A 23100-nucleotide genomic window follows, 5' to 3' on the forward strand; every position below is an offset into this window, starting at 1 on the left:
CCCCAAGGAACACATTCCTTTGTGATTGAGCACGTTGGTTATTGCTGTCTCCCAAAAATAAAAACCACAGCATATTAAAACGTTAAACTGTTCTAATGGCAGTGGAAATCTCACCCCTATTTTGCCTGCTGCTACCAGCTCTCTCCATCCTTCCTCAGACTTCATCTTTCCAGGAGGAAACAAAACACACAGATTTTTTGTTTTGCTTTGCTTTTATTCCACCATTTATTTCTTCGTTTCTCCCTCAGATTTCCATTCCCATGCTGGGGACACACATACACATTCTTTAAACAGACACACATATGTCTGTATATACAGTAAGGCACAGTCACTCACATACAGATGGGACACTCTGCTGGGAGAAGAAACGGGGCACAGTGAATGACTGGAGCCCGCCCTGGAATACAAGCTGTAACAAACAGATTACAATGGATTCAAAGGCAACAATGCTCCACGGCATGGCTCAAAAGGATGTGGAGGTTTTGTTTGCCAACAAGCTCACGTCACACAGGAGGGTCAGAGCCGCTGGCTCTCAGCAAATGTCACCTCAGAGCTCTCACCTGGGAAAAAGAAAGGCAGGGCACAGAGCCTCTCCTTTTCTCATGATTTTAGAGCTGGTGAACACAAAGGGGGTATCCCACAGACCCCTCAGGTTTGTAACTCTGCTGTGTTGCTGAGCCCGCCTGAGGGCAGAAGGGAGCTGTGCTGTGTGAAACACTTGTGTGTGTCCAGAAAGACAGGGACAACCCAAGCCTCTGACCCTGCTCAGCTTAACATTTGCTAGGAGGAGCTTTGGGATGGCTGGTTCTTCCCTCGGTCTCTGCAGCTGTTTCTGTGTTGCTGAGTACTCAGGTGGGCTTCAAGCACTGGCCCCTGACCGTTCACACCACCCAACAGCTGGCTGACACCTCAGCTCAGCTTTTGGCAAGTCTGGCTCGCTGTCTCCAGTGAGCCCAGAGTTGTCCACAGCTCCACAACGTGCTGTGGACATGACCCCCGTGGTCTTGAGCCAAGGTAGCTTTTTATTCAGCTTCAAGCACTGCTGTCAGGAAACTGGTCAAGTGAGGGTCTCTTATCTATCTTTCCCCAAATAACTTATTTCTTACGGGCAATTAATAGTCTCCAGATGTAAGTCCTTTCTCCTTTGGTTTGGCAACTGCTAGCCCATGACTTTAACTAGTACCCCAGGGGTGAATGCAAATCCAGTACAGTGCCTAAGTATTGAGGAGGGACTGGCTGTCTGACCTTCACCAATTCAGTCAGTCAGGCCATACAACTGGAAACTCAGCCAGCTAAGATTTTTTTGACCTGCCCAAAATTAATGGGCTGTTTCCTGTAAGCCAGGATGGTTTCTATCCTCAGTGGTTCTCAGTGGCCACACATTAAAAGTTTCGAAAAAGACTGGATAGGGTCTGGAAGTGAGAAAGACTGATGGACAGGCAGGCCTTCTAAATCTGGACTGGAGCCCACAGCCAGATAAAAAGCTTGCGCTGTTGACCTACTCAGCACATCTTTTCTTTGCATCCAATCTGCTCCTTGTCACTTTTCCACCAGCACTAAAAACACCCCAAATTTGAAGCACACAGAACCTACCAGCCTGCCCCTGCTGGCTGTTTCACAGACCAGCCAGTTCAAGCCCCACTTCAGAGGGATTTTATGTTGTATGATCAATGTCCTAAGAGTTTTCCCTGTGTTCAGGGTTCACATTGTCTGCCATACAGCACATATGGAGAAAACATACTGTTTCCTACTATTAAAACATTATTTACTGAAGTTTAAAAACCCAAAGTATTTCAAAAGAAGTTACCAAAAAGGCACCATACGTGTATGTTTGTAACTGATGAACTTCATCTAAGACCAATGCAGGGGAGAAGAAAAAGACATTCTGGAGCAGGATGAAGGAGCAGGAGGACCAGGAGTGGTGATGGTTGTTGGTTCTGGGACAGCAAGTGTCAGGTGTCTCAGTTTCCAAATATCACTGAGGAACATCAGCCAACACACCTGAGTTTTGAACTCTGAAGAGATTGCAAACCAGTCTCTTGTTCCAGCTGTCCCAAAATATGATGGTGCAGAGCAGAGAGCCAGCAAGGAGCCACTCAGCTCTGTGAGGAGTCTGGACCTCAGGGGATATCTGTGTTCTGCTCCTCTCCTGCCACTGAAGGTTTTCCAGAAGCTTCCACCTTGATTGGGTTAGATGGCTCCTATTCACATGTTAAGTCTCCTCTACCCTGATTGGGTATGTCCTTTTGAGAGGGGAAAAAGTAAGGAAATAATGAAAAATAATCACGGTCTAAGTAAATACAGTGCTGGGAAGTCCTGGGGGTACTTTGGTAGTTTCTGTGCTGGGAGGCAAAGGCAGCCTGAGCACCAGCCTCCTTCCTTCAGTTGCTCCTTGCCAAATCAAGGAAACATTTGAAGAGGAGACAGGTGGTGAGGTGGAATGAGACGTTTCCTCAGGCATCTGTGGCTACGTTATCAGTGGTTACAGAATACATAAGAAGGTACATGGAATTAAGCCCTGCTTCAGCCAGTGGAAATCCTCTTTTATTTCAAGTGGCAAAGGGCCATGTTTTCATGCTTCCAGGGCTGATCATGCACTGGTGTGTGTGCAAACACACTTTTTGCTGGCAAAGCTAACAAGCTAAACACAGAGAGAGAGAGAATATATATATGCATTCATGTATATATACAATGTGTGCTCACATATAAATATGTGTATGTAAGGAGGCATAATTGATTTAGTATATACAAGGTTACTGCTGGGGAAATGTGCTTTTTACTGTAAGTACTTTCAAATTGCATTCAAAACAGCAATGGAGCAGAGCCTCTCCATCATACTGAATCTAGAATCAGCTTTGCTTCTTTTCCATCCTTTCTCCCTGTAACACTACCCAGAAAGGCTGGTTGTTTTGAATGCCCTGCCTTGCAGCATCTGCAGGCCTGAGATTTGAGACTTTTGACATGTGGGGAGCAGCAAAATTGTTGTTATATTCTGTCACAGTTGCCATTTTCATGAATAGCAAAACCCTCTGGTGTCTTAGGAGGCATCACACCACGCTGACCTACCTTACCTGTGTGTCAGGGTTATGCTGTGCCCTGCTCCTGTGTGGCTGACGGTGAAGCCTCACTGGCAGTCTCTAATCCCACTGCATCCTGCAGTGATTCAGGTGCCAGTGGTGTTTCTTCAGTGTCTGATGTTCTCTGTGTGTCTGTGCTCTCATTGCTTTCCTTTGCTTCAGCTTCTCCCTTCTCCTTGTCCCCCTTTTCCTGTTCACTGGCAGTGCCTTGCTGCTCTTCTCCCTTGGGACCCTCACACACATCCTTGTTTCCAGAGGTAGGCTGGGCAGAGTTCTCCTTCCCTGGGGCATCACAACACACTTCCCCCTCCTTTGTATTCCCTTTGTTACTCTTGCAAGGATTCATTTCCTCTTCCTGTTTATCCCCTTTTTCTTCATCTTCTGACCTGCTGGATCCTCTCCTTAACGGAGGTTTCTCATCAGACCCCGACTCTTCCTTTTGCTCTTTGCTCCCTTTTAATTCATCCTCTGACCTGCTGGATCCTCTCCTTGATGGGGGCTTCTCATCAGACCCTGCCTGTTTCTTTTGCTCTTTGCTCCCTGTTTCTGCCTCCTCTGTCTTGTCATTGGGCCTAAAGACCTCCTCTTCCCTGGCACCATTTTCTGGAGAGGAGATGTTGAGCCCTAAATCTTCCCCGTCTCCGTACTCGGACAGAGATCTTCGGAACCTCCTGGAGGGTGGCCTGCGCTTGATCGATCCTCGCGTCCGCACCTGGGGGGCAGGAAAAGCAGACATTGGAGCAGTCAAGAGAGCGGGACTGGAAAAGCAGGAAAGCACAACAGAGGAAAATGTGGGAGATTTAGTTGATACCCTGGTGGCTTCACTTTTCCTGTTCTGCTAATGAGAGGTAGAGAGAAGAGGGTTCCCTGCTGCTGAAAGACTCTTCTACAGGACAAGCAGCACCCTAATACAAGCCTCTCTTCTGCAAAGATGGTGCCAGAGACCATCCAATTTGAACTGTGACTCCTCGTCCAAGTTAGAACCCTAAAACCAAGGATACTGCATTCATTACACAGATGCTGCTGACTTTGGGTGTCTCAGCCTTCTCCTCCTCTTCATCCCCAGGGGATAAGCAAGCAATAAATCCCAGCACATATCCTACCTTGTTGTAGAACTGCAGCTGGGTGCCTTCCGGGGGCTGATCAAAGCTGACTGGCGTCTCACTCGCCTCGCTGGGCTGGGTCTGAGTCCCTGGGCTGGTGGGTGTCGAGGGAGGTGTGCTGAATGGAGAAACCAGGGCTTTCAGACCAGGGCTTTTGGGAGACACTCCCGGCAGCAGAGCAGCTGGAGAAAAAGCCAGATTGGCCTGCAAAGAAAAGTCCCCGTCAGGAGTGTGAATGACAGCGGCGTGTGCTACACACGACAGCCACACAGGGGAACCCTCGCTCTGCCACAGCTCTCAGCTGTCACAGCCCACAGACCTTCTGGTTGTGGGTCTCTCCTGGTGACACTGTCAACAAACAAGTCTGGGCAGAGAAGTTATGACTGGGCATTTGTCCTTCCCCGGCAACTGGAACTCAGGACGTGTTCTTTTGTCATCCTCGGGCCTTTCGGGATTTTCCAGTGATCCAGCCAAGCCAGCGCAGTCTACAGTGGCTGAGCTGGGAGCAAATCTGAACAAGCAGCCGGCAACCACTTTTAAACCAAAAGATTTAAACCATCTCTGTGTGTGCCCAATTTTCCAGCCTGCTCTTCTGAATGAACTGCACGGTTGTGAGAAGACCATGGAAAGAGGCGAGCTTGTGATTCACTGTGGCAAAACATTTCCTGCTGGGCTCTCACTCAGCAGCTCTCAAAGGCAAATGTCCTTGGGTGCCTCAGGAGGGACAGTGATATGAATAGGGGTACGTTGTGTCAGCGTGGCTCTGGAGTTGCACATGCTGCCAGGAAGGACAGCTGGCAGGGCCAGGGCACCCTGCCTTCAGGCCATCGGGTGCTGAGCTGCCCTCAGCAGCGTGGATCAGGCACCACAGAGACATACAAAAAGGGCTGGAAGCACTGGGTGTGTTTTTGAGTAACTGGGGGAATCCAGATGAGGGAAGTGCAGGGGAGAGGCAGAGCCCAGAGCACACTCCCCACTGCCAGGGTTGTAACTGCCTGTGCTGAAGGCCAGGTCCCTGACAGGGTGCAGGTGACTCAGTCTGAGTTAGACTGCTGCAAAGAAAGAGCTGGAAGAAGTCTCAGTCAGGGTTTCCCTCACTTTCTCTGGAGAGCTGCATTTAAACTGAGGCTCCAGCCCCGGCTCCCTACTTGAGCAGGGTTGCTGCCATGCCCATGCCCAGCCATGTGCTCCACAGATCCAAATGATCCTGACCCATGCACTGACGTGCTTATGGACACACCTGGGGATCACTGGACTGCTTCTGATGCTTGTTACCCTTACCAGACCTGCTCTGCCTTCCTTTTTTATGTATGGTGGGACTGGGTCCTTATGTGTGAGGCCACTGCTCTGTTCACCCAGATGTCACTCTTGGCTCCTGGATCCCCTTCCCCTGTGATTGCTCTGCAAGGGAAGTAGCTGTGACAAATGCCTGTCAGATTTAATTTGCCGAGGAAGCCATGTGGGTTATTCTAGGACCTACCTGCAGCTTTTCAATCATGGGGGAGCTTTTCACCTTGACCTTGGGAAGGGGGCAAGCATTTGGAGACCGCTTCTGCAAAACAAAATGAAACACGAACACTTCACAGTAAAGTAGGTGGAAAAGAGGAAATCTAATAAAGGCAGAAAACTTGGGAGAGATAAGCAGAAAGTGCTAGCCATCCTAGGACTAGATACATGTTCCCTTTCTCTGGGAGAAAAGGAGGTTGCTGTTTGAAGCATCTGAGCTAGGTGATGTGTAATGGCTTTGCTTCTACATTGCCTTCACTAAGGTATGTAGCCTATGTCATAGTTTCTCCTGGTATTATTCAGGACCAGACAAATTAAAATTCTACTTCTTAAAGCCTTAATGTTGGCAAACATTGTGAACTTTCTGTGAGGGGAAAGACTTTCTGCCACCACTTGACTAACAGAGTTAAAGGATATCCAATTAGTACAGGCAGGAAAGGCCTATGTGGCAGGAAAGGCAGAGCTCTGAAAGGCTGAAAACAGTTTGAGAAAGGGAAAGCACTGCTTTGAGAAGGGGCACATTGTTTTTTTCAGATCCAAAGGAAAAGGAAGGAATCTAAGATTTTAAAGCTTGCTGCTCCTTTGGCATGTGGCTGACATATAAGGACAAGGAGCTACTCCCTTGCTAAGGGCAGGTTGACAATGTGAAATTTGGTGGGTAGACCTCATACCTTAAAGTACAAAGGACAGAAGTGACCAGAAAGGGCCTGAGCACAAAATTTAGTGAGGAGCAGCCAGCTTAGTGGGACCTGCTCATTCCAAGGTGCTGTATGGAGGATGCCTAAAGAAAATATTCTGTGGGTATTGCTGACAAACCCCCTCTTCACTCTGGATTATTTATTCCCTTTTTCTGAAGATGGAAAAATCTCACAAGCAGAACTATTGCACCATTATACTCAAACCTCTAGAGTTCACCTGAAGGCAACACACACCACGGATGCTCCCTGTGCTAAGAACTGTTCAAATCTCACAAATTCCAGTGGTTCCTGAACAGTGGTAACTGGATGGATCCATCAGAGTGCTAAGGGTAAAAATGAAAGCAGTGGAAATGGGATGTGCATCCATGCTACAGGAAACATCATGGAGCTGACTCTGAGTCAGTACATGTGTGTGAGCAGGGGGAGGTTTGATTCTGCATGATTGATGTCTTGTGCTGCACAGCCTGACCTCTCTGCAACCTCCAAACCCATGTCTCAGGAGAGAGCAGGTTGCAGAGAGGAAAGGTCTTACCCCCTATTAAATTGATACTCACTTGCTCATCATTGTCACTTGTCTCAGTTTTGTGGGAATACAATGGAAGGGAGCATGGTGGTTTCCTCCGAGTTGGCTTATGTGGTGGCACCTAAGAGAAGAAAACAACCAACTCAGCAGCAGGGAAATCAGGTTTCTTAAAAAGGGAGTGAAACTCAAGCACCAAAGGGCATGCTGTGTCAGTGACCTGTTTGGGTGGCAGGGCTCAGCTTGCCTAAAGGAGTCATCCAAAGGCAGCACCAGGTATTAGCACATGGGCATGTGGCCAGCATGCCAGCTGTGTTTGTAGCACCTAGAGCCCAATCCTGCAGCATCTTGAGCCCAATACTAGTGTTGGAAAAGTAGTCTGTATCTTTTTGCACAGTATGAGCCACAACACTTCAGGCTTTGTGCAAAGGACACTCTTCCGAGCTCTGGAGGGTGGAGAAACCTTCCTAGAAACTTCATCTTCAAAGCATCCTGCTGGAGACCCCCTCGCACTGGAATAGGCTGTAACTGTTCTCTTTCCTGTCATTACCAGGATTTCCTTTTAAGTCTCAGCTGCCTACCTGGTTCATGATTTCCTGTTTTACATCTGATAGGTTTTAAAGACAAAAAGGGGAATTCTGACTTTTTTGGGATTTCAATTCCATTTGTTTCTCTTGAATGAAGAAAAGCAGTTCACAGGGATAAGTCCTCAGGTGTAACCTTTAATTTGACTAAGAAACAGATTCTCCAGGGGAGAAAGAACAAGACAACTTGGTGGCAGAGATACTGGTTCCTTCTGAATGTCTTCAGGCTCTCAGAAGTACAAGAGAGCTCCCTAGGAAGGAAGAGATGCATAGCACATCACTATTGCTCTGGTCTTGAAGCCAAGCTGTCTCTATTTTTATGCCAGGTTTGTAGTCTCCTGCCAAGCTGTTAACACACTTTTTTATGGGTTAACAGGCAAAATAATTGGATAATATTGTGGATCTTGGATAGTATCCACAATAAAATATTTGGATAATTTTGTTGTCTTCTCACAGGCTGGCAATGTGAAAAATTGGATCAGGGTGTCTTTGCCCTCTGTAGAGCTGGTTGTCATGGAGGATCTGTAGCCTTGACATCACTTAACTTCTGGTTGGTGCTGCATCCAGCCATGGCAATGCTGCATCTCTAAGCAGCCAAGAGCAGCCCTGCCCTTATCCTCATAGGAAGGAAGCTTTATGCTAGGAACCAATAACATGTCTTACTGAAACCCCATCATTTTGCAATCATGAAATGCTGCACTGTGCCACAGTGGATGTGTCAGAGGTTCCCTGGTTGATGGGATCCTCTCTGCTGGCATGGGTCAGGCAAGGGTTAAAGACCATCCACTGAGCCATTAATCTGAATCCAGCTTGAGAGACCCAGTGGGGAAGTGACAGATGGCTTGGAGAGAAAAGACAGGAAACTTTGTCCTCCTCTGTCTCTGGAGAAAATGAGTTTCCCCCCACAGTGAGGCCCCTCCACACTGCCTTGGCTTGGGAGCAGCAGAGGTCTGCAGATAACACAAGAGAGGTCTGGGAACTTTCTGCCTTCTGTAGGGTGAGGGACTTATTGCAATTGAATCCCATACCTTAAAAAAAAGGAAATTACTGTAATGGGATGGATGCAGTGGTGCACTGGCGACCAGAGGGGAAAAAAAATAGTGCTTGGGAAGAGATTGGCTACTCCCATCCTGGGGCCTGGCTGTGGGAGTGCTAACCTCTGATGTATGCTGGTATGCCAGCCCTGCAGGGCACAGGTCACCACTGCATCCAGGCAGGAGGGGTGACAGGGAGGGTCCCCTTAGGCCCAGCCTGGGACATGCTGAAATCAGCTGAGCAGCAGAAGGGAGCACTTCGGTTTTAAAAGAGAAGAGAGCCACCAGTAAAAAGGAGTGAAAAAGAGTCATAATGATACAGGGGGCTCTCCTAAAATGTCAACCTCCTTTCATAAACACCATGTCTCTCCCTTCTTCCTAAGAGAGGTATTCTAGTGTTTTGCTTAGCTGGTGAAAGACAGCTTGTGAGGTAATGCTTGGCATAGTGGGCTTTCCACAAATCAGAGTTTCAGCATGATAGAGATAGGCACAGAGTCTGAAATGTCATTGGGAAGAGGCAGCGAAGGTGAGTAAAGAGGCAGCTTTCTCTCAGACCAGTACAGAAGGAATAATTGGAGGAAACCTTCTCCTTTTGCAAATGAGGTGCTGATGGCCTGCCACTGGCTTCCTACACTGCATAATCTGCTGTTTGTTTTCTTTTCCTGTGGCTCAGTAATAGCTAATTTGTTATTCACTGCTGCTGTCTGCCCACAAAAGCAAGCCCAAATAGTGCATGCATTCCTGTCTGCTCTTGTTGGCTAAATATGTGCACCCTACCAAGCTTTACAGCATCTCAGTTACGGTGTCTGGGTGTCCTGAGGTGCAGCTCTACCAAAACACTCATCCACAAATCGGCAAAGCATGGAAGATACTGCCACAGCTTGCATTGCATGAGGAGAGGAATCCTTTGCGAAGATCCAAAGTCAAGGTGGCTTCATGCTCAGGTCACTGATCCTCCAGCAGGAAGAGGTGAGGGCCTGATTTCCCATGCGACTTCCTACCGGTGGCTGCAGAGTTCCTTACCTCTTTTCCAGTGATATTGGCTGCTTGCTCCTTGAATTTCCCTGCTAGCTGAGCCACTGAGGGTGATGCCGACTTGTCCACCTCTGAGTTGGTCTCTGCTGGCCTGTTCTGACAAACCAGGAACAACACGTTATGAGCAAAGTCTGGGAAAGGCAAGCCTGTGTATGTGTTATAAAGTTCAAGAGTAAGCACAGACTTGAAGCAGAGTTCCTCACATCTGGCATCAATCATCTAGCCTCTGAGCAAGAGGTTTGGGATGACAGGATCTAGCAGCATTTTCAAATATTCCAGAAAAGCAGATATTCATGCAAAGCTTTTCAGCTCTTGCTGAAGAGCCTACACTCAGTACTTTCCAATGGAAGAAAACTGGGCATTTCAAGTGTCTGTTCCCCATCTTATCCTTGCAGTGAGCAGATGGAGCAGGGCAATAAAGTACATTCCCATGCACCTCTTCAGCTCTCCCATACCTTTTTCACTGCCTTGGTCACCATCCTTCCTTTTCCAACACTTCTGCTATGAGAAGCCATTCCCAGTCCTTGCAGCAAGCCAACATCTGCTTGGGGATGTGACCCTGTGTTGTTCTGCTTTTTTGGCAATGAAATACTCAGGCGGGTGGGGGGGAGAGAGGAAATACCACAGCTGAGAGAAGCTTCCCCTCCCCTGGGTCGACAACAGGCTGAGAAGCAGGAGGCTTGGGTTGGAGTGTGGATGATGCAGCTCTTCCCACAACACACTGCCCCGGTGTCATCCCACATTTACCTTGTTTTCTTTGCTATGTGTGTATTGAGCAACGTGAGTAGAAAGCCTTGAAATCAGAGTTGATGAAAGGAAACCTTTGTTCTTCATCTCTGGTGTCTGATGCCAGGGAAAACCAAACCAGAGGAACTGAGAATAAGTAACCAACAATCCTTGTTTTGTTAGAGGCGGAGACCTCAGAAGAAGAAACCAGGCTTGTGAACCATCTGTAAGAAACCTCATACCTCCGCTCCCTGTACCACCACCATCAGTGTGGTGCGTGACCAGCACCACACCTCTCACCCCACTGCCTCAATACTCAGCCAGAAAGTTTCCCCAAAGGCCATTGCTAGAAGAATATATTTCTGTTTCTCCAAAGACTCCAGCAGAGCTCTCCCCTCTCCCTTCACGCCGCTCTGCCTGGGAGGGACCTGCTGCTTTATGAACACGACCGCTCCTTCAGCGCTGCTGGAGGTGAAAGGCCCTTGAAACACCAACCTGGCCTATGTGTGGACCATTCCCTCTGGGTAACTGTGCCACAGGGACTAAAGAAATGGCTGTGGAAACTTGATATCATGTTAAGGAAGGGATTTCTTTAGACTCCTAGTTTCTAGACTAAAAGCAAATCGAGGTGCTTACGTTAAGGATCATCTCGTAATCTGCAGCTTGGAGGAGTCTCTAGTCTGAAATGCCTGGTACAGACCAGTGTGGCTGAAGCCTGTTTGCATCTTGGAAAAGGGCCTTTCCCTTTCTCAGAGAGCTGTAAATAAACGCTCCCAATAAATGCTATCTTCTTTTCCCCAGGCCCACAAGCCCCTGTAGATGTCTGCCATTCCCCGTTTCCAGGATCCTGACTACATCTTCCCTTTTAAGCTTCCCATGCACTTTGGACTGGCTTTCCTGCATTTAGGAAAGCCATATCAAGCTGCTTCCTCTCAGTGACCTTCATGCACCTTCCCCTCATCTCTTCACCTTCCATTAGAGTAACTACAGGCAGGGAAAGTGGCAGATAAGGGGAATGGAAAAAACAGTGAGGGAGGCAGATCAGCAACCTGCTGTGCATGAAAAATGATGGCTGGGCTAAGTGGGGAGGAAGAGCAGTTCCCAGCTGCAGACTTCTTCCCTGCTCTGAAGGGAGGGCAGGCTGGAAAGGGGAGGGAGCAAAGAATGAACTTGGAGAAGGCAAGATGGTTTGGGAGGCTTGGCTTTCAGCATACCAGCTCCCAGGATATGCGGGAATGGCAGAACAGACACCTGAAGTGAGGATTCTGCTGAAACTGAGGAGCTTCAGGTGTCCAGTGTTTGTGGTGGAAGGGTTGCCTCCCTCACAGGCCCTTTTGCTCCAAAAGCTTCTCTCACAGCCCTTTGTCTTTACCCAGAAAAGACACTGTACTTCCTCTTGGCCTTGGCCCGTTTGACCTCTTGTTTTTGGGGTGCTCGTGTTTTTTTCTTTCTTTTTTTTTTTTTTTTGAATTTACAGTCCGAAAACACAGCTCTCTTTCTTTGATCAGAGCTGTGAGGTTAGAAGGGTTCCACGTGTTTCTTGTTTTGCTGGTGGCAGGCACTGATTGCAAGGCAGCTCTGGCCGGGCAGGGCGCAGGAAGCAGCGAACATGCCATTCTAAGATTAGCACCAGTAGCCCACGGGCTGTGTCCTCCCGAAATTGCCAGCTGCAGACTCTGATCATGCTTTGCAACAGGAAAAGTCCTTTCTCACATCCTTTCTGGCAATTACACTGGTGTCCTGTATTCAGTTTTTTCTGCATTCCCCTCCCCCCCCCCCCCCCCAGATGGTGTGCCAGGCTCTGCATCTTCTAGTCAGGGGAAAGTGCAGAACCGGGGCACTTGGGTGCAAAAAGTTCCACTCCTTGCACTGCAAAGAGAACACCATTCCCCTGACTTCCAGGAGCTGGACTGTCAGTCTTCCTCTCCTCCTTCCCACCACTGTGGGTAAGGTGGGAAGCCTCACTTTAGCACTCTCACCCCAGAGCCTGTACCAGCCTCTTCCACAACCAAGACATGCATCTGCTTCTCTCACCCAGGAGCTCAGCGCTGGCTCCCTCCTGCCCCTTCCTCTCCCATTCCTGGTCACATTTCACATTTTGGTCATATAACCCAACACTTTTCTGAATGGTGCACTTTTTTTTTCGAAAACACTTTTTGCAGCCAACTGCTGATTCTTTTCCTTTTCAGAACAGAACCACAATCAGCCTGCATGGGCTAAAAGCAGTGAGCTAATGTTAAAGGCTTCGCCCATCAGTAATTTGATAACTGCTACTCTGAGGTCTTTTACTGTTCCATAAAAATAGGTGTCTAAGAATTCTATGTTCTGAAAAATGTCAGACAGAGCCATAAACAGCAATTGAATTATACCATCAATGTAAGCATGGCACTGTCTGCAAAAGAGGAAGTGCAACTACCAAGTTCTCGGTAAAGGGTTTGTTTCACTTTCCTCTTCCAAACAAGTTTACAAAATTGAGTAAATGTGAAAAGAGTTTTCGACACCATGTTTCTTTTTAGCAGCACTGTAGAAGAAAGCTCTGCCTTTGTGGTTTAGGTACAAATGTGCCAATTCAAGCCTCCCACCAAACCTCTCCTTCCTTGTGCCTCGGAGTCTTTGCCTCTGTGGTGAGAGCAAAGCTGCCCATCAACCCCTGATTCTGCAGCTTGCCTGAAGGGGGCCACTGTATTTAGCACAGATCCCTGCTCCTCTCACAGGCTGCCTGGTGGAAACACTGCTAGAAATGTCCCACACCATCCCTGCTATATCTTTTCAAGGCAGCTGAGAAGATCTCTGAGCAGAGACTCCTTGAAGCTGTGGCACAGTCAGCTCTGACTCACACAATCCCAGCTTCACTGGTAATTTGATGTGCCAGAAGATGACTAGTAAGGCTGCCTGATGTGGGAGCAGTAATGTCTCACAGAGGGGACCCCTCACTACAGCAGTGTCATTACCTGGCTCGGTGACATTTGCCAATTCTCCTGCTACAGCCCATGGACCCACTGTGGGCACCAGGTGAGAGAAGGGTGCATGTTAGAGGCCCACACAAGAGACCTGTGCATACTGTTTGGGTACTCACAAAGAGCTTTTCTTAAAGGTGATGGATTTGAGTGTCACTACAGGCAATGAGTTTCTTATGAAATCAAAATCACAGAGAATTTCCACTCCTGTGGAAAACTGGAAAAGCCTGAGGTGGCTTTTGGTGTAAATTTGAAAGTTCTGCTGGGACTGGTGCACAACGGGGTTCAAGAGCCCTCAGCTAGCAGTTTTGGTCATGATCCACCCCACTGCAACTGAAGGCTGTCATGATGCCATCCCATGGGATTGGTATCCCACCAATTTAGTCACTGTCCATGATACTGGAATTGCAAGTCTGAAAGGATCAGAAGCAGATACTGAAGGACTTGTGTACCTGGTTTGACTGATGAAAAGAGCAACCTTCTGCCAGCTGTTATACAGTGGAGTGTTTTGCCTTAAGCAGCACTTAAATACCAGCTGAATAACAGCAGGGCTCTGTGCTTCCCCACCCTCCTTCCCTCCCGTATGAATCCTCTGATTTGGCTGCTTTTGTGGGTAGGATAGTTTGGCCAGATGGAGCACCTTTTCTCTGAGATGCAAGAGCTCCACAGCACCTTGCAAGGCTGGAGTATTCAGCGGCTGTGAAATCAGTGATGGTTATGGGTCCTGTGCAATTGCCACCCCCATTCCCGTGCAGCTGCATCTAGACTTGGTTTGAGGCCAGTCCCTGACCTCCACATCCCTCCTTTGTTTCCAAAGAGCTTTGCAGGAATGATTCCCTGCAGCCTGTCCATCCTGCCAGCCGCCTTCCTGCACCCTGTGCTCCCACGAGGTCTGTAAAGCTCCACTGTGACCCTCACAGGGGCTTTTCACTGCTGCACACACAACCCACCTCAGTAAAAGCAAATAGGGCAAAAGGAATGACACATATAATGTCTCAGAGGCAGATACAAAAAGGCACTCGAGGCTCAGGGCTAATGTCTTCATTACAGAAGTAGGGTCCAGAAATAGTGATATTCAGCACCCAGCTCTCAACGCTGCACCACGAGAAGGCAGTTGTCAGATTGATAGAAGAAAACAAGAGGTGGCCAGTGCTTTTGGGGTGCAGTTTCATAAGGTCTTGGTTTCAGCAGAGAGAAAGTGTATGTTTCCAGCTGCTCATTCTCCCCTGACCTTTCCTTTCCCCCTTCCCCTCCTCCCTTGCACCAGCGTGAGTTGGTGGGGCTGTGCTGTGAACTGGATCACTGAAACGATCTGGGCTAAAAATACGTCCCTTAACTCTTTACAAGGTTATTTTTAACCCAGATCATTCCAGCAATGGAGTTCACAGCACAGCCCTGCAGTGCTGTAGCGGGAGGGGATGGTGGGGTGGCAGGGGCAGCCTGCCCCTCTTTAACCACACCAGCCAGAGCCTTATCCTTTCGCATAAGGAAATTACATCCTTATGTGTCCTCCTATTCAGAGGGCTGATAAAATCCTATTTTTTGCATGCTTGCATGGTAAAGGCTGTGTTGGTCTGTGGCACTGGTGTTTTGCCCTGCAAGCTGTTGCCACTCAGCCCAGATGCAGGGAGTGCAGGCTGTGAACCCCGGGAGCACCTGCGAGCCACCGCAGGGAGCACGTTACCAGCAGCCCAGCGAACCAGAAGAAGTTTCCATTCAGCACCCACAAAACCCTCACAAATACTGTGTCAGTGATCTCTTCAGAAGCCCCATTTCAAACTGCAGCAGCCACATCTGTGGCTGGTGAGCAGGTTCTCCTTCCTGCATGGCAGGGGAAAAGCTCTACGCCTGCAGGACCTGCTCAGCCAAGGAAGGGATGGGGGTGCATCTGTGGGGAGGAAAATCAAAATAAACCATCATCACAGTCTGACTGGAGGCCTGCAAGAAGCACTGGGAAGCAGTGCCGTGGTTTCCTTTGAAATTAAAGCATCACCTCTGACCAAGGCACTGGATTTCAGGAGGGAAAGGAGCCTGTTGCAGATCTCCTCTTCTCTGCCTGGCTCAGCTCTCGGAAGGAGGAGGGCATGCTTTCTGCACAAAGCCTGCCCCGGCAGGACACCTACCCTTCTCGTTTTTCAGCAAGGTAGATGCAGGATTTGAGGAGCCAGACAGTCACAGGCCTTGTCTACACGGGAAAGCTTATACCAAGTACAGTGGGATAGCTCTCTCAGCTTTCAGGGAGCAATACAGGCTTAATCAGATAGAGGTGTCTGCTGTTCTGCCTACCTGAACTCATTTGCAATCGGCTGGGCTGAAAAGAGCCATTCTCAAACCCTCAAGTACCTGTCTCTGAGACAGAAAGCAGTATTTTGGGAATGGTGTATTAAGCTGTATCATTAATAGGGAATAAGACTTCCCAGGGGTAAATGTCTCCTACTCCTGTGGTGAGGTGCTGCCTCTCTCCTGAAAAGACACCCCTGCAGAGATGGGGTTTGATGAACTGGGGGTGTCCTGCACACTCACAGACCAAGCACCAGAGAAGTGATGGCAGCACCAGCTCCTCCCACCTACTTGGGGTGACCATTTCCATCAGCAAGAGCTAATCCCTTCTCCTGGAACCATCTTTTGTTCAACTGCAGAGGAAAGTTGGAGGCAAAAGGACACTGAATATTCACACAGTGCATGATCTAAGGTACACTTCCTGTCTATCTGCAGAGGACATGAACTTTTACTCTGGAGAATGCACCATGAATGCATCTCAGTTATTTTGGCTCTCACATTTTTTAAGTGCAGATAAGATTAGATGGGGCAGCTCATAAGGAACTCCTCTTTATGTGAACTAAAAAAGCTCAAGAATAGTTTTTAGTTAATATTGGACCTAAGTTACCAATGGAAAAATCTCTCTAATATGTAGTTCGTAATTACATTCAAAGCCATCTCTTTGTATCAGACATTTAAATGAATCCTGGTTTGCACCCTCCTGCCAACAGAACATGAACTAATTTGTCTATCCGTATCCATGTGAGTACATCAGTGGCATCAGGATCATACTGAAAGGGGAACATTGTTTGGGCTGAGAAGGGAGAGGCAAATTAGCAGTGTAGGTTTAAAACACAGACTCCCCCAAAAGAGCAAACTGAAAGGCAAGAGGGTGGAAAAATACCCAAATCACAGCATGAGGAGCCAGGCAGCAAAGATCAGGAGATGCTGCTACCCACAATCTGAGCCTGCCTGTTCTCCCTGTGATCCACAAAAGCATCAATGCAGGCTGAGGAGAGATTGCCCAGGAAGTGGGTGGGCTCACAATGGCCTTGGCCCATTTTTACATCCCTAGAAGGAAATATCAGGATGCTTGTTCCAACTGGAGCTCAGCACCATGCTGGGCCTCTGGCTCAAGAAGCAACACATCCCAAGATGCAAACCCTGCATAAACAAAACTCCTCTTGCTACACTGACCCCTCTTCATCCCAGCGAAGCATCCTTCTTCCCATCTCTCTCTTTACTCTTCTTCACACATCATTCTCACTGGACACCTTCCAGCTCTCTGTTTCAGGAGGGATTTATGTGATTTATTTATTCACTTGGTATCTTATCTGGCAAGGAAGTTGCTCCTTGTCTCATTGTAGTAAATTTTAATTATTGGCAGAAGGCCCAGCTAGAAGTGGCTGCAGCTGTGGCTCTGTGATGTCCTATAGCCAGTGCTGTCCATCATTGTGCCAGCGTAGCCTGTAGCACCCTGGGAAGCAAGGCCAAGTCTCCTACCTGCAATTCCTACCATGTGCTGTAGAACAGGAGTGATAGTTACTGTGCTGTGCTTGACCAGAGCAAAAGCTACTGTGTGAGCCACCTCTGTACCTTCCTCTGGTGGGGCCAGGCTACCTCTGAGAACTTCATTTATCAGAGCTGTACCACAGTTACTTTCCAGGAGAGGACCAGGATACCTTGGAGATCTTTCAAGTGTATCCTAAATGCTAGTAAAGAAATAATGTTTTTCTACTTCCATCTTTCTGTCGTGTTTTCTTTGATCAACCTCTACCAGAAGATAAACCCCTCCATTTCACATCCCAGATGAGAAGTTTGTGAGCTTTACGAGTGTCCTCATTCTGTTCCTCCAAGCTGCTCTGCTATGGCTGGTCAAAGAGGAATAACTGGCCTCAAACAGCCATGGGTCCCTCTCTGCCAGGATGCAAGTGTGAAACATAATAGAAAGGCTGAGAAAAGAAAGTGAGATTTCCACTTGAAAGATCCAAAGAGGATGCTGGGGCTGATATCAGGACATACAATCTGGTTATGAAAGAGTATAAGGGTTTGTGGAGGTGTACAGTGATGACCCCAGCACGCTCTGCAAAATCCTTGGCTGTTGTTTGTCAAGACTGGCATTTTAAAGGTCGTGCAAACAGGTTTCTAGTTTGACTCGCAACAAAATGAGTTAATGTCTCACATGAGAGGGTGCACAACTGTGCAGAAACATTGCACTTCCAAGATAAAGCTTTTTTTACATTGTCAAAACTCAGCCAGTGCAGAGAAGGCCTCCACATCTGGTTGATGTCACATGCCACTGATTCAATCTTCAAACCTGCAGCTTCAAGGAAAGGCAGTCTGCAGCCCGTGGGAATTGCGAATGCTGGAGTTTGGGCTTCAGATTTCTGAATACTCTGCAAAGACAATGGGACCTCAGATTAGGTTTGTGGCCAGTATGAGCTCCTGAGCCCCAAAGAAGGCCTTGAGACTCCTCTGGCTCACATCTCTTCTGCACATATCTCCACACAGCTGTAGATTCTGGTTTCCTTCAGACATGGGAATGCTCATTAATTGAGAAATGTCAAAAAAAGTCAAAAACACAGGACATGGAAGTTTTGGAGACAGGCAGCAGGAGGTAAAGACTCCTGGTTACATGTGCTACCTTCAAGGCAGTCAGTGTTGTAAGAGCCCAGTGATCTCTGGCAGCTTTCTTCAGTTCTGGTCTTAATGAAAACCACAGCAGCCCTTACAGAGATTTGACTAGAACTCCTGAAATGCACATCCCAGGAATACAGATGTCAGGTCTCCTCTAAAACTCTTCCTCTTTGAAACACTCCCAAGCTTCTTGCCTGAGTGTAAATCACTCCAGTCCACCTCTGGGAGTCTGCAAATAAGTTTGCTACAGGAACAACTCTCAGAAGTACGTCATCCCTCCCCAGAGTGGTACCCATGTCAACACCTATCCCTCCACAGATGAATGAACACAAGATGAGTGTGTGCCTGACCTCAACTGCAAGGCTATTGCACAGCCTTAACAAGGGTGATAAAGAAGAAGGAGCTCTGACTGTAACACAGGACAGAATAGTATGAGGAATGCAGACTACAAAGGAGGGTTGTATGTTTATTTGTTTTTAGGAGAAAGGGCAGAAAAATCCCACTTTACATAAAATATGTAAAAATATGTAACATTTCCCTGTGATTGGAAAGAGTTTGCTTTAGGGCAACATTTTTCTCAAGACTTGCAACGGGTCTGGTCTTGATTTTCTCATTCTGAGAGTTCCCTTGTGAACTGTTGCCATCTTGGCACTCAGGGTCAAGCCCCCCAAAGGGTAATGTAAGGATATTCTAGCTCAGTAGCTTCCATCCAGAAGACTGCAAGCAGCTCCCAAATGCAGTGCAGTAATTTCAAAACCACAGAGATTCGGAACTGCCAAAATTCAAAGGTTCACCAAAGCAAGATTTGGGAATTGGGTGGAGGTGGGAGATAAGTATCCAGAACTAGCAAAGGGACAAATGTTTTTCAAAAGAAGGAGCACTGTATTGAACTTGTCCACTATGCTGTAAATAAATGGTTTTATTTACAGCCCCACCTTTCCTGCTAAAAGTAGAGGGGAGATTCCCGATGGTTTTCCATCTTTCAGTGGTCTGAGGTACCCATGCCTATGTGGAATACAGCACAGTGGTTGGAATCAGCTTTTCTCAAGAAAGCATTGCTGTTTGGCTCAGACCCCTGCTCAGAGTCCTTCTCTGTCCTCCAAGTAACCTTGGGACTGCCCAAGGCACCTGAACATGGAGGCAAATGGTTGCTGTGAGTGAGAAAACACTCAAATTGTGTTGGGCCAGTGTGGCCACTGAGTGGTGGCTGGAGTTAGGTGGCGTGGTGCCTCTGTCAGCAGAGCCAGGCAGTGCCAGGCAGGAGGAGATGGGCAGAGGAGAGCAGCCAGTGCCAGACACGACGGCGAGGAGCTGTGTCCTTCACAACAGAACTATAGGAAACACCTGCAGACATCAGGAAATCAGAAGTGGTGAATAAACTATCTACCTTCTGTTTCAGAGAGTGACTGTAATGAAAATAAAATGAGATAATAATTATTTTAAGCTCCCCTATGAGAAGTCCCTCCCTTTGCTGCTGCTGCTTTCCTGCTTGTAAAGTGAGTGTGATGCTGCTGTTACAGTGTCATTTTTCACGATGGGTGGTCGGTACCAGTGCCGGCTTTCTCCAGACCTTCCAAAAGGCATCACTTCTCAGCAGAGTAACTACATGAAGTCTCATTTTAGCTTGATGATGTGGGACTGCTGCTGCTGTCCTCACAGGCACCTGGGCCCAAAGTGGAGAAAGCAGCCTCCTGCTTGCCTCTGTGGAGTTTGTTAGCAACATGTCCTAACATGTTAGGGATTGAAAGGCCTTTGTATAGCAAGGGTATGCCAGCCACCTTGCACTAATCTTTGGCTGGTGTTGAAAATTTTTGAGGCTGGATTTGTGGCAAGTTGTTCTTTCCTTTGTGCCATGGTATGAAGCTCCTCAGGAGTGCCTGCCGTTTGCTTGCCAAGCTCTACCTGGTGAGATTAGCAAAAGCAGCAAAAAAAATATCACTGTGAAAGGCACAAGTGAGATCTTGAGTCAACCTTTTAGTAATGACAGTATTTGGCAATTGCCTGGTGCCACATGTTCCCAACACTGCATGGGCTGTTTCATTTCAGCAGCATCACCCCAGACCTTCTCTGTTAGGAGCATCTGCTGAGAGGGTAATGTATGGGCTTGTGCTTTTTAATGCATATCAGCCACTGCTGCAAGCCCCAAGGTCCTGAGGGAAGCCAGGGTTTTATCTGTCAGGAGAGCACAGACCACCAGGCAGGTGTGTGAGGTCCCCTCTGCCTTGGAAGAATTCAGGAAGCCTTGAATTCTTTGCTGAGTGTTGGCATAGCTATAACAGGTAGGCTGGCAAGTGCTTGACCCAGCCTTGCCCTAAGCCCTGGATTAAAAACCAGGCAGACCAAAGAGTTTGAAGCCCGCACCCTGTGAGTACAGAATGGAGCCCAGGCCACTGAGCAAGTGTCCTATTGCACCTGGCAAGGGCTGCCAAGAGAGGTTTGATCAAGGACCATCATTACCAAAAGAGGCAGTGAACTGCAGCACCTGGTCCCTGCCGGGCACGGTGCCTGTGCAGGGGCAGCGTGTGTGTAACCTCAGCCCGTGCCCGAGGGAGACACGGGCAGCTCTTGGCTCTGCTGTGCCCTGGGCAGGGCTTCTGGCTGTCCAGCCACAACATGCTGCTCAGGGAAGGAGTTAATTTAAAGTGTAAATCAGTCATTTGGTGTGTATGCATAGTGGTTTGGCAACCCCTGACTGAGGTGATTGTACAAACCTCCAGCAAGATATGGGTGGCACCGTTTCGTTTTCTGAGAGAAGTGCTTTTTGTGAGATGCCAATTCTGTTTGCTTGTGTTCACCATGCTCAGAGTATTCTCATGGGGAGAGGAGTGGTGGGGAGAGATGAGGATGTGGGACAGGGGGAATGTAACAGGGACATATGGACAGGTCAGGCAAGGCAAATCCAGGCTTGTGCAGAAGCAGCAGCCCAGGCACTGGTTAAACTTTAATGTGAGCAGGCAGGTGTCTAGTGAAGTAGGAGGAACCTACAGTGGTTGCAAGGTTTTTTTCCAGGCTGAAGATGTGGATTGCAGTCTATCCATTCTTCATTAGTTCCGTAGTTGATGTAGGACACAATAATTGCCCTCAGCTACTCAAAAATCCAGGAGAGAATTTTAGTCCAGGGCTTCATAAGCTAAATCCTGACACTTGGACCTTCATGGCAGACTATGTCTCAACAACTCACGTTCCTGACAACAGCTACACTGTGATGCAGAGCAACCCAAGGAAACCTGCAGTGAGGGATCTGAGCCCCACAGTCACAGTGCTGCACAACCACTCACGGTGGCATCCAACTGGATGTAGGCGCTGGGTGCTGCACTCACACCAAAGGGATCATCAGTCCCATCACGGCTCTGCATGAGCAGCACCCAGATCAGGTGTCTGCATTTCACCTCTGTGTCTGTGGGAAGTGGCCTTCTGGAGTTCGTATGTACAGGATCCTTTGGGCACAATAACTGAGATGACCTCTTGTCACAAAACTTCCTAAGCAAGTCCTAACACGGTCCAGCACCCACAAAGGACAGATTCCTTCCTAGCAAACTACCCTTTAGATGGGATTTCTGTCTGATTTCTAAAGATTTTTAAGGACTTAATAGTATCCAGCAGGATTATAAGGGTGTCTCAAAGAAGCTCTGCGAGTGAGACAACAGATTTCCCATCTCGGCCCCTCTTTGTCCAGCTCACCCCTCCTGCCTGCAGCTGCACAGCTCTACCCCAACCATCACCAGGGTGCAGTGAGCCCAGGCATGGACTCAGCAAGAAAAGTCAGACTAGGGCTTCCCTAGGCCACTAAGTCAACAATAAAAGAGGAAGGAGAAGCTCAAAGGTTTTGAAAGCACTAGCAACAACAGAACAACTGAAACAAGATATAGTGCCGGAACATCCAAGAGGAAAGACCCAAAAGGTACTCAAGAAAGGGCAAGGTGAATCCTGTTGCAGTGAGAAGACAGGAGGCTGGGATGAGTGGTAGGAAGCTGAAAAGCTGTTAAATACCAGTGAGGCCTGAGGCTACAGTGGGGAGAAGCTCTGTGACATACAGCAAATGGAGATCATGATCATCAGGATTACTGGGTTTTTAAGATGCATGACAACATGTGCTGCAGACAGTGAAGAGGAAAAAATAGGAGAGCTAGGTGGAGAGGCAAAAATCTACATTGCCAGCCAGGCCAATTCCCTACAGACAAGGCGACTGGGGTGTCCAAAACAGCAGGGAAAACACATAAGCCTCATTCAGGAGTCCAATCAGTCCAGGGAGAAACGGCCCCCGCCTTTCCTGTAAAAGGGCCATGCGTCTGTAATTGCCTCATTACAAGCCCAGCACAGCTGCTTGCAGTCAGGCCAGGCAGCCACCATGGAAATAATTTCAGGCAGCAGGAAAAGGATTGTGGATAAAGTTGATATCTGGCTGGATGCAGTCATACCCAGCCACACAAGTGGAAAAACAAAGCAAGGCAGAGGGGCTGTGCCCACACAAGCAGCGTGGCAGCCGCCCCTGCAGAAGCTCCTTGCAAGGGGGGTTTTCCTGTCACCTGGAACAGCACAACTTCAGGAACTCACCCATCCTGGGTTTTTAGCCCAGACACACCACATGAGGTTGTCCCTCCTGAGCCTTTGGGGTGCACTAGTGTCTCCATTCAGGACTTTGCTGCAGCGAGGGTGAGACATGCTTTTTTAGAGGAGGATGAGGTATTTAAGATGATCAAAATAAATATGAGAAATAAAAAATAAGTACAGAAAGATTCAAAAGCTGATAGTTCACTGTGTGGCTGTTGTAGGTGGAAATCTGTTTCAAACCATCCAACTGCTGCTCAGAGTTACCTTGTCCACTGCAAACTCGAGCTCAGCCATCAGTAACCTTAAGCACTGAATCACAAAAACAACTAGTTTAACAAAGATCTCTGCAATTACTAAGTTAGACTATACTAGAAGGCTAGACTTATATGCCTCCTCCCTTTATGAAGAACTGG

At 48.1% G+C, this 23100-nt stretch overlaps 1 protein-coding gene across 4 annotated transcripts in view; it reads right to left on the reverse strand.

The window, feature by feature from the left end:
• Positions 1–210: 210 nt before the first annotated feature.
• RCSD1 (RCSD domain containing 1) overlaps positions 211–23100 on the reverse strand; it is a 32672-nt gene continuing 9782 nt past the window's right edge. The window contains exons 2-7 of one of the 4 annotated variants that reach the window (XM_027722560.2): positions 9546–9653; positions 6939–7028; positions 5661–5732; positions 4181–4384; positions 3072–3789; positions 211–2243 (exon numbers count right to left, since the gene is read on the reverse strand). In XM_027722560.2, the coding sequence (XP_027578361.1) occupies positions 3085–3789; positions 4181–4384; positions 5661–5732; positions 6939–7028; positions 9546–9653 (1179 nt within the window). In that variant the 3' untranslated portion in view covers positions 211–2243; positions 3072–3084. Of the gene's footprint in view, positions 3790–4180; positions 4385–5660; positions 5733–6938; positions 7029–9545; positions 9654–23100 lie in introns of all 4 variants that reach the window. The other 3 variants (XM_039386494.1, XM_039386493.1, XM_039386495.1) reach the window with 3 other exon arrangements.

The sequence above is a fragment of the Pipra filicauda genome, unplaced genomic scaffold (assembly GCF_003945595.2).
Source record: "Pipra filicauda isolate LSUMZ 115617 unplaced genomic scaffold, ASM394559v2 scaffold487_size526621_pilon, whole genome shotgun sequence".
Taxonomy (NCBI): Eukaryota; Metazoa; Chordata; class Aves; order Passeriformes; family Pipridae; genus Pipra; species Pipra filicauda.